Genomic DNA, 13157 nt, shown 5'->3' with positions numbered 1-13157 from the left:
TAAAGCTCTGGATCCTGTCAGGGTAACAGGGAGATGGAAACCAACTCAGCCTCGGGCTGGAGAGGAGGTGTCAACTGATGCCCAGGCAGATGGAGTATCAGGCACCGTCCTGCTGTCAGAGGGAGCTGTGTCTGAGATCTGGCTTCTTCCCAAGGGGCTGTTCTGATTTTACCCAGCCAGCAAGCAAAGCTGTGGCTGTCTGACTGTTGTTGTTTTGCAGATCTGCACAAAAAACAGTGCTGGGAATTACACCAACCACCTCCACATGGACTGTGTGATTACAGGCCGGCCCTGCTGCATTGGGACCAAGGGAAGGTAGTGAGTTTTACCTCTATGGAGGGGCTGGCTGCTGGGGTGAGACACGGGGCCTTTTCAGGTTGTAGACACAGCCATTTGCCCTCCTTGTCCTTTGCACACAGAGCCCAGAGCCCTGCTGGGAAGGGGAGTTGGACAGAGCCATGACCAGTCTCCCAGATGAGCAGGAGTCTGGGATGAGCAGGAGTTAACAGCCAGCCTGAGGCTGGCACATGGTATCTCACTGTACTGGTCCTGCAGTATGGAGGGATTTGGTACCAGTTTGGAGGGATTGAACCATTCTGCTGGGGAGTCCTGCACTTTTCCTTAGGAATGGCCAGCTTGTTCCTGACAGGCTCCATTGTCCCCAGCCTGCAGTCCCTGGGCACTCAAGGGAGATGCCAGGAAATGGCCCACTCTGGATTTGCAAAAGAGGAAGATGCTGTTTTTCTCATTTTATCCCTGAGCTTGATTACTAACCCAGTGCTTGGGCTTGGCTTCCCTGCTAGGGAGAAAAATGTGTGCTGCCCCAAGGAGTTTCTCTGACCCTAAAGGTCATGACCAGGACACTCCTGACACAACTCCCCTTCCCCTCTGCCAGCTGCAGAGGCACAAGACTCCCCCAGTCTGAGACACAGCTTCCCCAGGCTCTGGTGGCTCTTCCCAGCTCTAAGCAGCAGCTTTAGGATCTGCCTTGGAGCCGTGGCATGCAGGTCTGTGGAGCTTTCCTGGAGGAGAGAAGCAGGAGGGGTGTGTGGAGGGGCACTGGGCTCAAAATGTGTTTGTGCCTCTGCTGTGACACTGCAGCATGTCAGGGGCAGCTGAAGGCATCAGTTCTCATGGATGGGATGGGAAAAGGAGAGTGGGTGGCCTGGGAGGGCACAGGAATGATCCATTGTGCTTTCCTTGTGGCACTTGTGCCTCTTGCAGGTGTGAAATTACCTCCCGGGAGTATTGTGAGTTCATGCGGGGCTATTTCCATGAGGAAGCAACGCTCTGCTCTCAGGTAAGGGTGCACCTGGGGGTTCTGTGGCTGCCCTTCTCCCCCCAGGTGCCCTCAGCAGCTTGGCAGGATCTGGGGTGGCAGTGCTGCAGATTAGGTGGGAGTCCTGTGTCCTGTCCCTCCCTGAGCCTGGAGGAAGCTGCTGCTCCTGGCTGGAGTGGCAGAGGTGGCTGCATCTGTCCCCATTTGGGCCAGTTTGGGACCTGGGCTGGCAGCTGTGAAAGGCCAGCACAGGAGCACTGTGACAGCAGTGGGAGAAGGATCCACAGTCTGCTCTGTGGGTGAGCAGATGCCTCAGCTCTGGGTGCTGGGGTGAAAAATGAGGCCTTAAAGCTGCCACAGGGAAGGGATGGGGTTGTGTAAATTTGTGTTGGAGACAAGGCCTGGGACTTGGTTCAAAGAGAAGTGGGAGGGGAGCCCCTCTTGCAGAGCTATCTACAGTGTGCCCTGGGCTTGGAGAAGGACCCCCCTCCACAGCCACTTCTGCCCTAGGTGCACTGCATGGATGATGTCTGTGGGCTCCTTCCTTTCCTAAATCCAGAAGTCCCTGACCAGTTCTACCGCCTCTGGCTCTCACTTTTCCTCCACGCTGGGTAAGCAGAGCTGTAAAACTTCCACTATGGGGTGGGGGCACCCTCAGCCTGGGGTTTGCTGCGAGGGTTGTGGCTGTCCCTCGTGGGGACACAGGGATCTGAGCTGTGCCCTCGTGGGACACAGGGACCTGAGCTGTGCTCTCTGCCAAGGCTTGCCATCCTGTGTTTGTTGGGAGGGATTTGCAGCATGGGTAAGGCCAGAGCAGGAACTCTGAGCAAGGCTGGGGACAGAACACGAGCACAAGGGTGACTTCAGTGGCTGCTGCTTCAGCTCCTGTACTGTGCACTTGGCAGGATCCTGCACTGTCTGGTCTCAGTCTGTTTCCAAATGACGATCCTGCGGGACCTAGAGAAGCTGGCAGGATGGCACCGCATCTCTATCATCTACCTTCTCAGTGGCATCACTGGGAACCTTGCCAGTGCAATATTTCTACCCTACAGAGCTGAGGTGGGTCTCCTGCAGCCTGGGGTCCTGGTGACTTGCCCTGAGCACAACCCCTCTCTACATGCCTGTGCCTCTGTGGCTGAGGCAGAGCCACCAGAGCTGGGCTCACCACTGCAGCCTTGGCACTTGCAGCTCGAAGATGGCACCACACCATCATTGAACTGCTGAGCAGCACCATCCCCTGGGGTACCATGGGCTTTCCAAGTGGACTGGCTGCAGGGAAAGGGCTGCCTCTCCTAACAGATGGGGGATTGTCCAACCACGGGCTGAGAGAGGCTCCAGGCAGGCTCGGAATCAAGTGTGGTGTCAGACACCCTCCACCTGACAGTGGCAAAGAGCAGAGCTCACTGTGCCCACAGGAGACTGCATGGCTGGACCTGCAGGAGCCTTCCAGCTCCTGTCATAGGGAAAACTGCATGGTGGGTGGGGGGACCCAGGAGATTGCCTTCAAGGGCTTCTCCCCTCTGGAAACTTGAACCAGATCTGCCCTCCTTAGTCTGTTCTGGCCTCACGCCTTGATCCTAAATCCAACCAGGCCCCTTTACTCCTGGCACCCCATTACATGGATGAAGTTGCAGAGTCTCTTTGCTAAGAAATCACTGAACAGGAGTTGAGTAAGAAGTAACTAACTCCTGGAGCTGGCTGCAGAGGCCAGGCAGGTGGCATGAGCCTGACATCTGTAATGCTCTTCTTCTGCAGGTTGGCCCTGCAGGATCCCAGTTTGGAATTCTGGCCTGTCTCTTTGTGGAGCTCTTCCAGAGCTGGCAAATCCTGGCACGCCCATGGAGGGCTTTCTTCAAGCTGCTGGCTGTGGTGCTCTTTCTTTTTGCCTTTGGGCTCCTGCCTTGGATCGATAATTTCGCTCACATTTCAGGATTTATCAGTGGTTTCTTCCTCTCCTTTGCCTTCCTGCCCTACATTAGCTTTGGGAAGTTTGATTTATATAGGAAACGATGCCAAATTATAGTTTTCCAGCTCATCTTCATCGCACTCTTCTCAGGACTGGTGATTCTGTTCTATTTCTACCCCATCAAGTGCGAGTGGTGCGAGTTCCTCACTTGTATACCCTTCACAGACAAATTCTGCGAGAAATACGACCTGGATGCACAGCTCCACTGACAGCAAAGACTGGCTTCTCGAGCAGGCCCTGGAGATGGACTGTCTTTGCATTTGCTGTGCCAGTTCCATGGGGACAAAGCCTCTAATCCAATGACACTTCTAACCCTACCCGTGGTTAATTTAAACTGTCTCCTTAGCACTTGGCAGGCATGGTTTGCCTTATCTCAGAAGACTCTGAAAAACAGAACGTTTGTGCCTTGTTCAATTGTATTGAACCTTTTCTGCTGCCATTATTTTTATTACACTAGTTTCAATACTACATTTTTAACCAGAGTTGTTTACTACTGCTAAGGTGGTGATTAAACAGTGAGGTAGCGTTTTAGCTACTGTGAATTGTTCTGAGTAGTCTGTGCCTACCTTTGTTACTTAATCTCACTCCTGCTGTTTCATGTACCCTGTGGAGCACCCAAACCAGCCAGATACACATGTGCAGCTGGAAATACGGGCCTGAAAAGCCTCAGAAAACTAGAGGGTCTCTTTAATCCCTGAAATCCACATACAGCTCAAAGGCAAACACCACAAACAGCAACTGTAAAAAATATGAGAATGTCCAGTCAATGGAGTTTGTTCCTCTTTCAAGTGTGACAGCCTTTTCCTCCAGGAAGATGCTGAATCCACAGTCTGCTCTTGGCAGGGCTGGATTCTCTGGTCTCTCTGTTTAAGAGAGAAAATATTTGTCAGTGACAATAATTACTGCATGCTGGGCTTTTCTCACCACACTGCCATGATGGTCCAGGAGGGACCAGCCAGTGCCAGAGGTGACTGCTGGTCACAGGCGCCCTGGAGCAGGTGGCTGTTGTTAGGGCACACATTTTATTACACTGGATATTGAAAATATGGCAGTGCTGAAAGAAGAATAAAAGGTACCTGTGGTCAAAAAGGAACAGTTTTTAACCCAGCTACCTGGAGCAGCAAAACAACACAAGGCTTTGGCCAAGCTGCTCTTAGCCCTATTCTTCAGCCACTGTGACTGTTTCTAAAAACATAATTTAAAACTGCCTGAGAGTCTTGGCTACATCTTGTGTTTGTGTGCACAACTTTCTCAAAATAGCAGTACTAATACCAGAATTATGTCTGCATGAGTTAGAAACCCAGCCATGCTCCTGACAATGATTTCCAGACATTTAAAAAGCCTGAAAGAAAGCAAGGTCTTAGAAGCAATCACAGCAGCAAAGGAACACTGTGCTTAATGAGTCTCAAGACAATGTAGAAGCTGACTGAGAGTCTAAACATAGAGTCAGCTATTGCTGCTGCTGCTCCCAGTGTGTGTCACCTGAAGTAGCTGAATTATCATTCCCTGCCCCGAGAGGAGCACAAACAACACCACCAGGATCTGGGCACAGGCACCAGCCTCGTGCAGGCATTCAGAAATACTCTGCCAGCCAGCAGAGAGCAGCAGCATCAGCTCAGAGCCTCAACAGCATGGCCTGGGGAGGATGGGGAAGGAACTGGGAGCTCTTAGTGGACACTCAGAACTTACCCCACAGGTCACTTCCGAAGCTTCTTTATGAAGCTGACCTCGTCCCGGTTCCTGATGCCATACCTGAGCACAGAGTTAGGATGTTAAATGCCAGCTTCCCAGCAACAACAACCTGTGAAACCCCATAGCTTCATCCTTCCCAGGGACACAGGGACTCCTACAGTCCCGTGCTGTGCTCTACTAGAGGACACATGAAAATTCTCACTTGTGCATGCGGGACATGCTGCCAGCACTGAAGGATCTGCTCATCTGCCTTTAACTGCAACAACCCCTTAAATGCAACGTTTGTCACCCAGGCTCACTTTTCCAAGGACAGCTTTGATTAGGGCTGTCTTGCTTATTTTTTCGTATTTCAGACCACCTTTTCTCACTGGTGTGCAACAGGCTGGCAGACCCAACACTGCAGGGAAGTGCCTCATCCCTCCTTGCCTCAAGAATGGGCAGGAAAACATGGGAGTCACCTGTCAGCGTTGTTACCAGAGTGTCTGAGAGGTGGCTGAGCAGCTCCAAAGATCAACACCCATCCTTGGGCTTCCTCTTTGCTTGGCATTCTTCATAAAATCACAGAATGTTATGGGGTTGGAATGAACCTTACAGACCATCCAGTCCCAACACCCCTGCCATGGACAGGACACCTCTCACTAGGTGATGTTTCTCAAAGCCTTATCTAACCTGGCTTTGGCCACTGCCAGGGCTGGGGCATCCACAACCTCCCTGGGCAACCCGTTCAGTTCCTGTTTGCTGCTCTTTCCTATCCTACATCAGTATCTGTGCTGAGCTGAGTAACTGTAACCATCTGTAGGAGTTCGGGAGGGATGGCCAAGGGTTCTTTGGGGTGCTCTGACCTGGCTGAACCCAGCACAGGATGGTGCTGGCTGAGGATGAGGAACTCCCCAAGGCCAGCCTGTCCTGCAGAGAGCCTGAGTGTGCCTGTCCCACTTCTGTGGGCAGTGCTGTCCCACCTCCCAGCCAATGTCCAGCACAGGGCACAACCTCCCAGCTCAGCCCTGCCCCTGGGGATGCTGCATGGGCCCCTCTCAGCCCCCAGCGCTGACTCGGTTACTCACTCTCTCAGCTTCTTCCTGTCATCCGCCAGCTTCTCGCCATTGAACGTGAGGTGGTACGTCCTCCATATGTACTTCCTGCGGGAAAAACACTCAGGGGCAGCCGCGGGAGCGGGACCGGGCTGGGATGCGCTCCCGAGCCGCCCGCCCGGCCCCGCTCACCAGCTGAGGTGCTGGACGCCGCCCTGCCGGGCCTGCCTCAGCTGGAAGTGCCGCCGCAGCGCCTTCTTCAGCTCCAGCACCGAGGCGTTCTGCACCACCACCACGGCTGCGGGGCGGGGAGAGCCCGTCAGGCCCGCCGCGCCCCGGCCCCGCGCGGCCCCGCCCGGCCCCGCACGCACGCACGGTCTCGCCGTCCGCCTTGCACACCCGCACCGTCATGGCCTGCCCGTACTCCAGAGCCACCTGCGAGCCGATCTCCTCCGCCGTCACCTGCGGGCGAGCGACACGGCCGTGAGCCCAGCCCCGCCGGCCCGGCCCGGCCCCCGCGCCGCGGGCGCACCTGCGGGGGGAGGTCGCAGAGCAGCGGGTCCTGCACCAGCCGCGCCAGCGCCGCCTGGAACAGCTCCAGCACCTCGGCGTGCGCCAGCTCCTCCGCCGGCTCCGCCGCCGGCTCCTCGGCCGCCATCGCCGGAAGGGGCGGGCGGCGCGGCGGAACCGGCGATGCTGCTCTTCTGCCCGGCCTGCGGGAACGTGCTGGTGGCCGAGGAGGGGCCGCGCTGCCACCGCTTCGCCTGCACCACCTGCCCCTACGTGCGCAACGTCACGCGGAAGGTACCGGGGCGCGGGGGGCGCGGGGGCGGCCCGGGGCTGGGAGCCCGGGGGGCCGGGGCCCGCTGAGCCGCTCCCGGTGCGCTCCCGCAGGTGACGAGCAGGAAGTACCCGCGGCTGAAGGAGGTGGACGATGTGCTGGGCGGCGCCGCGGCCTGGGAGAACGTGGACTCCACGGCAGGTAGGGCCGGGCCGCGGGGCCGCGCGGGGCTGGCCGCGCCCTGCCGGCCCCTCACGGCCCCTCGCGGCCTTTCCCGCAGAGCCGTGCCCCAAGTGCGAGCACCCCCGCGCCTACTTCATGCAGATCCAGACGCGCTCGGCCGACGAGCCCATGACCACCTTCTACAAGTGCTGCAACCCGCAGTGCGGGCACCGCTGGCGGGACTGAGGGCGGCGGGGACGGGCGGTGCTGCTGCTCCTGCAATAAACGCGGCACTGCGGGCGAGCAGGCGGCTGCTGCGTGGTTGCTTTGGGCCCGGCAGGGAGGGGACACAGGCTGCGGCAGGGTGCTGAGCCCCCGGGAGGGCAGGGGTAAAACATACGGACCACCCGTGCTGAAAACAGACAGGGCTGAAGGTAACCGAACTGAACGCGGTGAGGAAACCCCAGCCCTGAGCACAGCACAGCACAAAAGGCAAAGCAGAGGGGAGGTGTTACCACTGTGGCCTTACACAGAACCAAAAAAGGGGCATTTGTTGTGAGCTGTGAAAACCCCATCATTAAGGAGGAACTACAAACTACACGCTGCAATCAGTTACTGATAAAAGGAGAATGTGCTTCAGGTAGGATCATGTATTACTTGTGTTTTAACACCAAGCTTTATTCTCAGTTTAAATACATTCAGAAGTAAAAACAATAAATAACTTAATAAAAACATGATGGAGCACAAATTGTAACATTTCATCTCCACGAACACTCCCTCCCACAGGCAAGGCCAATTTCCTATGACTGAGCTTTACCCCTTCTATCCAGGGATAATCTGCACCCATTTATTCCAGTTCATGTCGCAGGGGAACACTCTCCCCAGCCTGAGAGTACAGTCTATCGTGGGCTCGTAGTAGATGGTTGGGCTTTCACTCAGTTTGGGATTCTGTAGTTGTTCCTCCACAACTGGCTGAGAAAAGAGTGACACTGGGGATGGCTTTTTCATGTAGAATCGTCTAATGCAACCAAGAGTTTCCAGACCCTGCAAAAAAATTCACATGGTTTAATATGCTGTGAATGCTGCTCTAGCTACAGTGTTCTCAGAAATGTTGGACGATCTATACCCAAAGTGGCTTCAAGTGAGCTCCTGAAGAGCCCATGGTTACAACACCAAGGTAAAAAGAATACCAGCTTAATAAAACCTGCAAGCTCTGGCTATAGCTGGATAGATCTGGTTACTTTCAAGCACAGTGGTTGATACATGGTTACTGATACAAGGTGCCCAGCAAGAGATGTCAACATTTAGGACCAGTTACAAAAAAATCTAAGGCTGCTTTAGATGTCAATCCCAGACTTCTGTGCCAGTTAATGGTTAACAGGTCTATGATAAGCTCTGCCTGTGGTTTCTAAACCAGTTCTTAGTGAATTTATTGGTGCAGAACTTAGATGGGAGTTCTCCATTCTGTAATATGTAGAGGTAATTAATTGCTTGATTTTGTGGGTTTGAATTCACATTACCCAGGAATTTATAGTGGAACCCCAGAGCAGGATATGTGTGACTGGCAACACTCCCAGCTGGCACTGTCACCACAGGGTACAAGCCCTGGGGAAGAAGTGGCACATGGACACTGGAAAATGGATTTCCAACTAGCAGGGAAGTCATGCTTTTGGGAAAGCCTGCAGGATTACTGCTCTGCTTCAGATTCTGAACATTTATAGGAGAAAAATAGAAATCAAAATTCCATTTCCAAAGTGATGGAAACTGAATGTCAAGATGTGGGAATAAAATTAAGAGAAACTCAAAATTTTCTTGCCATCTTTGTTTGACAATTAAGGACCTGTAGGCAGGTCAGAAGGTCTGATTTACACATTGTCTAGCACAGACACATGTCAGTTTGATTCTCGTGGCAGACTACCCATCTAGAAGGCATATAAAAAAATAAGAATACTTGATTATCTGTGGTGACTGGGGACTGGAACCAGAGGATCTTTAAGGCGGCTGAGCAGCTCCAAAGATCGACACGCGTCCTTGGGTTTCCTCTTTGCTTGGCATTCTTCACAGGACCACAGAATGTTACAGCATTGGAATAGACCTTACAGACCTTCCAGTCCCAACACCCCTTCCAAACTGTTCTGTGATTACCACTGCATCAAACAGTCAATTTCATGGTGACAAGCCCCACTCTTCAGCAGCCTCCCAGCACATCCCTTTCAGCAGCAAGCCAAGGGTACAGCAGGCTTCCCTGCTCCCTGCTCTGGCTGTGCCTCACTGACCCCAAGGGCAGCAGGGTGCTCTCCCCTTGCCCTGGCTGTACCTGCAGGATCTCCAGCACGGCCACGGGCTGCAGCACGCCGCTGTAGTGCTGCAGCAGCCGCGCCTGCGGCACGCCCGGCCTGCTCATCACGTGGTAGAGCACGGCCTCCATCATGCCCTTGCACACCGGCTTGTTCAGCTTCCCGTCCACGATCCTCCACGGCCTCCCGACGAAGGAAACGCTCTCACAGGCCCTGCCAAAGACAGGGAAAATCGGCTCTCAGGAGTTCTTCGGGATAGTTTCTCATCCTTGGAATTTCTGCCTCTGAGAGGTTCTCGCTGTATTTGTTTTAACTCAGGTGTAAATCATGTGGCTGCTCTGAGCAAGGGCTGGTGCTGCTCTACCAAATCTGCATTTTTCACCAGGGGTTCACCCCTCTTAGCACCATTACAAAACAGCAGCTGCCCTGGCTCTTAATGAGCAGGGAAGCTTTCTTTGGTATTAGCTCCAATATCCTCCAAAAGTTATCCAAGACCTGCACCACGCAGCACCAGTGCTCTGATGGGAGGCAAATCCCTCATTTTTAGTATTTTAGCGTTCAAAAGACAATCCCTGCATGGAAATTCACATTTCTCATATTGCAGTTTCTCCAGGCCTTTCCTGGGCACCTGGAAGCTGGCACTGGGCTTATTTGTGCAGTAAAATCAGGTTTGGTCCTCTGATATTTGGAGCTCATTGGTTTCTGGGTAAAAATATCTATCAGAGACATTTTTCCAGCAGGCACAGGAGCACAAGGAACGTTAATAGGAACAATGGAGTGGGGTTTCTCCACTGCTCATCAGAGCATAAAACTGAGGTTTCCAAACCACTGCTTCCAGTACTCTTTTGGCAGTGCCAAGTGTTTGGTATTCTGCAGACAGCTCTGTTACTCACCGGTCCCTGGCTGCCTGGGAGACATCTGTCATGGAGCTTCCTGGAAAGAAAAGGACACATATTTCCTAATTAACTCAAATTCCTTATCTAATGGAAGGAGAGTTAAAGGTGGCCAAGCTGTGAAGTGCAAGAGCTTGCTAGGAAAGCACAGCAGCAACTACTCCATGTGCTGCTCTCAGTTTTGGGGAGCTCTGAGCTGCCCCTCTGCCCTGCCTGCAGCAAACTCTTCCCACACCTCCTCCCACAGCCACTCTCTTTACTCAACCCCACTTTCTGTGGCTCCTTTCCCCAGTCCCAGCAGGTTTTATTCCTAGAAGTCTGATGCTCTGGCTAACCATGGTGACTGTATGGGCTGAAAGTGCACAGAGAGCTGTGCAGGGTCTCAGCCTGGAGCTCTCCAGGCGTCTGGGCAACCTAAAGCTCCTGGAAATCAGAGGGATGTAGGGCAGAGCTCCAAGGAGCTGGAGATGTGAATGTAAACTCAGGATTCCAGTAAGACCCAATTTCAAAGCAAAGGCTGTCTCTGCAACTCCCATTACATTACATCATATGTTTTAATTAGACAATTACTTAACGAGGTATTCCTACCACACCCAGAGGGTAACAGCTTTGGCTTAAGCACATGTAAACATTCACTGGCCAGTGAGAACTCTGTGTTTGATAACAGAACTCCTGTTTTTTCTCTCCTATGCTACAAACAAGTCAAAGATGTTAAATCCAAGGAAGTACTTCAGTAGTTTAATTTAAGAACTGCTGAGGTCTCTGCTGTTTAGACAGCCCCGAGTGCATTTCCTGCAGGAAGGCTCCAGTTAAACAATCCCAAGCTGTGGGATGTTAGGGATCACCCTCTGGACCTGGGTACTGGCAGGGCTTGGCAAGGTACCACAGGAGCAGTGAGCCTGTGGTTCAGTCTGAGATTAGAGCTCATAAAAACCAAACCAAAATGAAATCCCCCTCAAACTGCTAAATGTAAAGCTTGGCAAGAACTACTAGCTATTAGAAAACTGGCAGTAAAAAGGAAAGGAAAATGAAGTCCAATTGGGTTACAAATGAGGCTGTTAAATCTCACTGGCATGTGCTGCTTCCTGGTGAATGGTTTAATGAGTTTAGGACTTTCAGCCACGGACATTCCAGCTAAATGCACACCAGCAGTGCTGTGTTTTCTAGGCTTAGAGATGCCTGACCTCTGGACTGAAGCCAGAGATGAGAAACTTCAGATCCAAATTATTCTGGAAAAAATTAAGACATGGAAACAAGTTTCTAAGGAAAACATACTTCTAGTCATTCCAGCAAAAGGCACAGGAAGGATTATGGGATGTATATGAAAACTCTGAGACCTTCCAGATGAATTAGTGTTATGCCAATTTCTCTGTGAGAGAAGACAATCTCTCTGGTACAGCTGCATAAAGAATCCAGGATTTGCTTATGAAGTGGAGCTACTGGTTTGGGATCAACTGCTGATGAGCTGGTTTGTATTTCAGGGATACAGAAGGCTCTCCATACCTTTAGAGACTCCTGGATTCTCCTGGAAGCAGGAAAGATCATCATCCTGCTCACTGGCTGATTGTTCAGGGATAGGGATCTGCTTGCTGTGCTCAGTGCTGAGCTCATCGTTCTCTACTTCGGGTTCTTTGTCCTCAGAATGAGATTTATCCTGTTCCTTGGAAGTGTCCACATCCACAGCCTCTGGAGCAGGCTCGGGGAGTTCAGCTGGGGGTTCAGCTGGGGGCTCCAGGGAGCCTTCTTCACCCCCAGTGACAGCTTCCTTCCTTGGGACAGGCTCAGGAACAGCTGCAGCCAAGCTCCTGCCATCTGCACTTGCCAGAGCAGGCTGTGCACCCTGGCAGAGGTGACTGTCACTCTGCAGGATGTCAGTCTTACATCTCTTCCTCGGGGGCTCCTCATCACTGGCACACTGTGTGTCTTTTCCCAGCTGCTCCTCCTCTCCCAGACTCTCCTGTCCCTTCCCTGGCTCCGAGGGCAGCTGTTCCTGTGGCACATCTGGGACAGCAGGGTCTGCCCCTGGCTGCTCAGCATCCTCTGCTTTGTTCTTCAGGCACACCGAGCGTAGCAGCCAGGGCTTGGCAAACACTATGGCCACCAGTCTGACAGTGTGGCCTCCTACTTCTAAAACCTGCTGCATTTCAATCAGGTCCTGTAAAAAACAAACAAAAAACCCCACAACAAATTATCTCTGGAGCTTTCAGTGAAAAATGTCACTTCAACCCAGTGTCATGGAATTGCCACGATTTAACTGGCAGCAAGGGAGGAGCAAAGTTTAGTAGAATATTCAATTTTGCCTCCAGCTGCACTGAAGCTGAAAATATGTTTTACCCCTAAAGCTTCCCGAAATTACAGCATGAGATGTTTTTCTTCAGCTAAAGAAGTTAAAAATATAACTGGGAACAAGTACTTTGCTTCCAAAGGTTGATATTAGCACCTCAAGGTTTCTGAAACAGTTAATTCCTGTCTTTGATTAAGAGCTGCTTTAATTTCTGGCCTTCCTAACTTTGAGGCAAGATTGCTCTCAGGTGTGGTGTGTTTCTCCTGCCTAGCATAAATAACTCTGTTCAATTTATAGCTGCTTCCAACAGCCTGGAAGCTCGTCCTGTTCAAGGGGAATACTAAGCATGCAAACATTAATGTATGGAAAGCAGCTGGCTGTAAACCCACCTGGATGTACTGCTCCAAGCTCCTGCTGCGTTCAGCTTCCACCTGTTCATAGCTGCAGAAACGTTTGCTCAGCTCAGCTTTGCAAATCCCAAAGTGGGAAGTGGCCTCTATGGCCTTCCTGATCTCCAGGGCAGCTGCCACATCCCCAGGGCTGTACCCATAATGCTCCCTGCACTCCTGGAGAAACTTATCCACCTCATAATCTTCTTCCTGGATTTTTATCAGCCTGGTGAAAGTTTCAGGGAGGCAGGAGATGCCCACAGGCATGTGATCCAGCAGGGAAGGAACTGCAAAGCAAATAAACCATGGGAGTTTAAGCTGTGAAGCAGCAGTTACTGTGCAACACATTGTAGGAAGACAAACAGATTAGAGGTGTTCTAGAC

General features: G+C 52.4%; 4 protein-coding genes across 11 annotated transcripts in view; 2 read left to right on the top strand and 2 right to left on the bottom strand.

The window, feature by feature from the left end:
- Positions 1 to 3792, top strand: part of RHBDF1 (rhomboid 5 homolog 1) — a 36540-nt gene extending 32748 nt beyond the window's left edge. For all 6 annotated transcript variants that reach the window (XM_039732688.1, XM_039732689.1, XM_039732690.1 and 3 more), the window contains 5 exons: positions 221 to 315; positions 1225 to 1300; positions 1790 to 1890; positions 2185 to 2338; positions 3035 to 3792. In XM_039732688.1, the coding sequence (XP_039588622.1) occupies positions 221 to 315; positions 1225 to 1300; positions 1790 to 1890; positions 2185 to 2338; positions 3035 to 3454 (846 nt within the window). In that variant the 3' untranslated portion in view covers positions 3455 to 3792. The remainder of the gene's footprint in view (positions 1 to 220; positions 316 to 1224; positions 1301 to 1789; positions 1891 to 2184; positions 2339 to 3034) is intronic.
- A 143-nt stretch (positions 3793 to 3935) lies between these two features.
- SNRNP25 (small nuclear ribonucleoprotein U11/U12 subunit 25) lies at positions 3936 to 6772 on the bottom strand. Of its 3 annotated transcripts, none has more exons than XM_039732692.1 (6): positions 6501 to 6772; positions 6340 to 6430; positions 6161 to 6266; positions 6002 to 6076; positions 4935 to 4997; positions 3936 to 4108 (listed from the first exon to the last, which is right to left on the bottom strand). In XM_039732692.1, the coding sequence occupies exons 1-5, from the start codon at positions 6624 to 6626 to the stop codon at positions 4943 to 4945; spliced, it is 453 nt and encodes a 150-aa protein (XP_039588626.1). In that variant the 5' UTR covers positions 6627 to 6772; the 3' UTR covers positions 3936 to 4108; positions 4935 to 4942. The 3 variants fall into 3 exon arrangements, with proteins under 3 accessions (XP_039588626.1, XP_039588627.1, XP_039588625.1); XM_039732693.1 differs by having other exon boundaries at positions 6573 to 6634; XM_039732691.1 differs by having other exon boundaries at positions 6374 to 6657.
- POLR3K (RNA polymerase III subunit K) lies at positions 6524 to 7215 on the top strand. The gene is made up of 3 exons (XM_039732694.1): positions 6524 to 6772; positions 6863 to 6950; positions 7030 to 7215. The coding sequence occupies exons 1-3, from the start codon at positions 6662 to 6664 to the stop codon at positions 7155 to 7157; spliced, it is 327 nt and encodes a 108-aa protein (XP_039588628.1). The 5' UTR covers positions 6524 to 6661; the 3' UTR covers positions 7158 to 7215.
- A 143-nt stretch (positions 7216 to 7358) lies between these two features.
- Positions 7359 to 13157, bottom strand: part of GTF3C1 (general transcription factor IIIC subunit 1) — a 39097-nt gene continuing 33298 nt past the window's right edge. Inside the window, exons 33-37 of the mRNA XM_039732682.1 lie at positions 12775 to 13061; positions 11605 to 12256; positions 10102 to 10141; positions 9229 to 9421; positions 7359 to 7955 (exon numbers count right to left, since the gene is read on the bottom strand). Coding sequence (XP_039588616.1) covers positions 7734 to 7955; positions 9229 to 9421; positions 10102 to 10141; positions 11605 to 12256; positions 12775 to 13061 — 1394 coding nt within the window. The 3' untranslated portion in view covers positions 7359 to 7733. The remainder of the gene's footprint in view (positions 7956 to 9228; positions 9422 to 10101; positions 10142 to 11604; positions 12257 to 12774; positions 13062 to 13157) is intronic.

The sequence above is a fragment of the Passer montanus genome, unplaced genomic scaffold (assembly GCF_014805655.1).
Source record: "Passer montanus isolate IOZ18808 unplaced genomic scaffold, ASM1480565v1 scaffold8, whole genome shotgun sequence".
In the NCBI taxonomy this organism is placed as follows: Eukaryota; Metazoa; Chordata; class Aves; order Passeriformes; family Passeridae; genus Passer; species Passer montanus.
This window is presented reverse-complemented; position numbering and strand designations above follow the sequence as displayed.

Excerpts from the sequence above, each read along its gene's own strand:
- SNRNP25 (XM_039732691.1), bottom strand. The coding sequence starts at position 6,626 with ATGGCGGCCGAGGAGCCGGCGGCGGAGCCGGCGGAGGAGCTGGCGCAC. Across the intron at positions 6,267-6,373 it reads AGTACGGGCAGGCCATGACG|CCGTGGTGGTGGTGCAGAAC; the intron begins GTGCGGGTGTGC and ends CCCGCCCCGCAG. Across the intron at positions 6,077-6,160 it reads GGCGTCCAGCACCTCAGCTG|GAAGTACATATGGAGGACGT; the intron begins GTGAGCGGGGCC and ends TTTTTCCCGCAG.
- POLR3K (XM_039732694.1), top strand. The coding sequence starts at position 6,662 with ATGCTGCTCTTCTGCCCGGCCTGCGGGAACGTGCTGGTGGCCGAGGAG. Across the intron at positions 6,773-6,862 it reads TGCGCAACGTCACGCGGAAG|GTGACGAGCAGGAAGTACCC; the intron begins GTACCGGGGCGC and ends GCGCTCCCGCAG. Across the intron at positions 6,951-7,029 it reads GAACGTGGACTCCACGGCAG|AGCCGTGCCCCAAGTGCGAG; the intron begins GTAGGGCCGGGC and ends CCTTTCCCGCAG.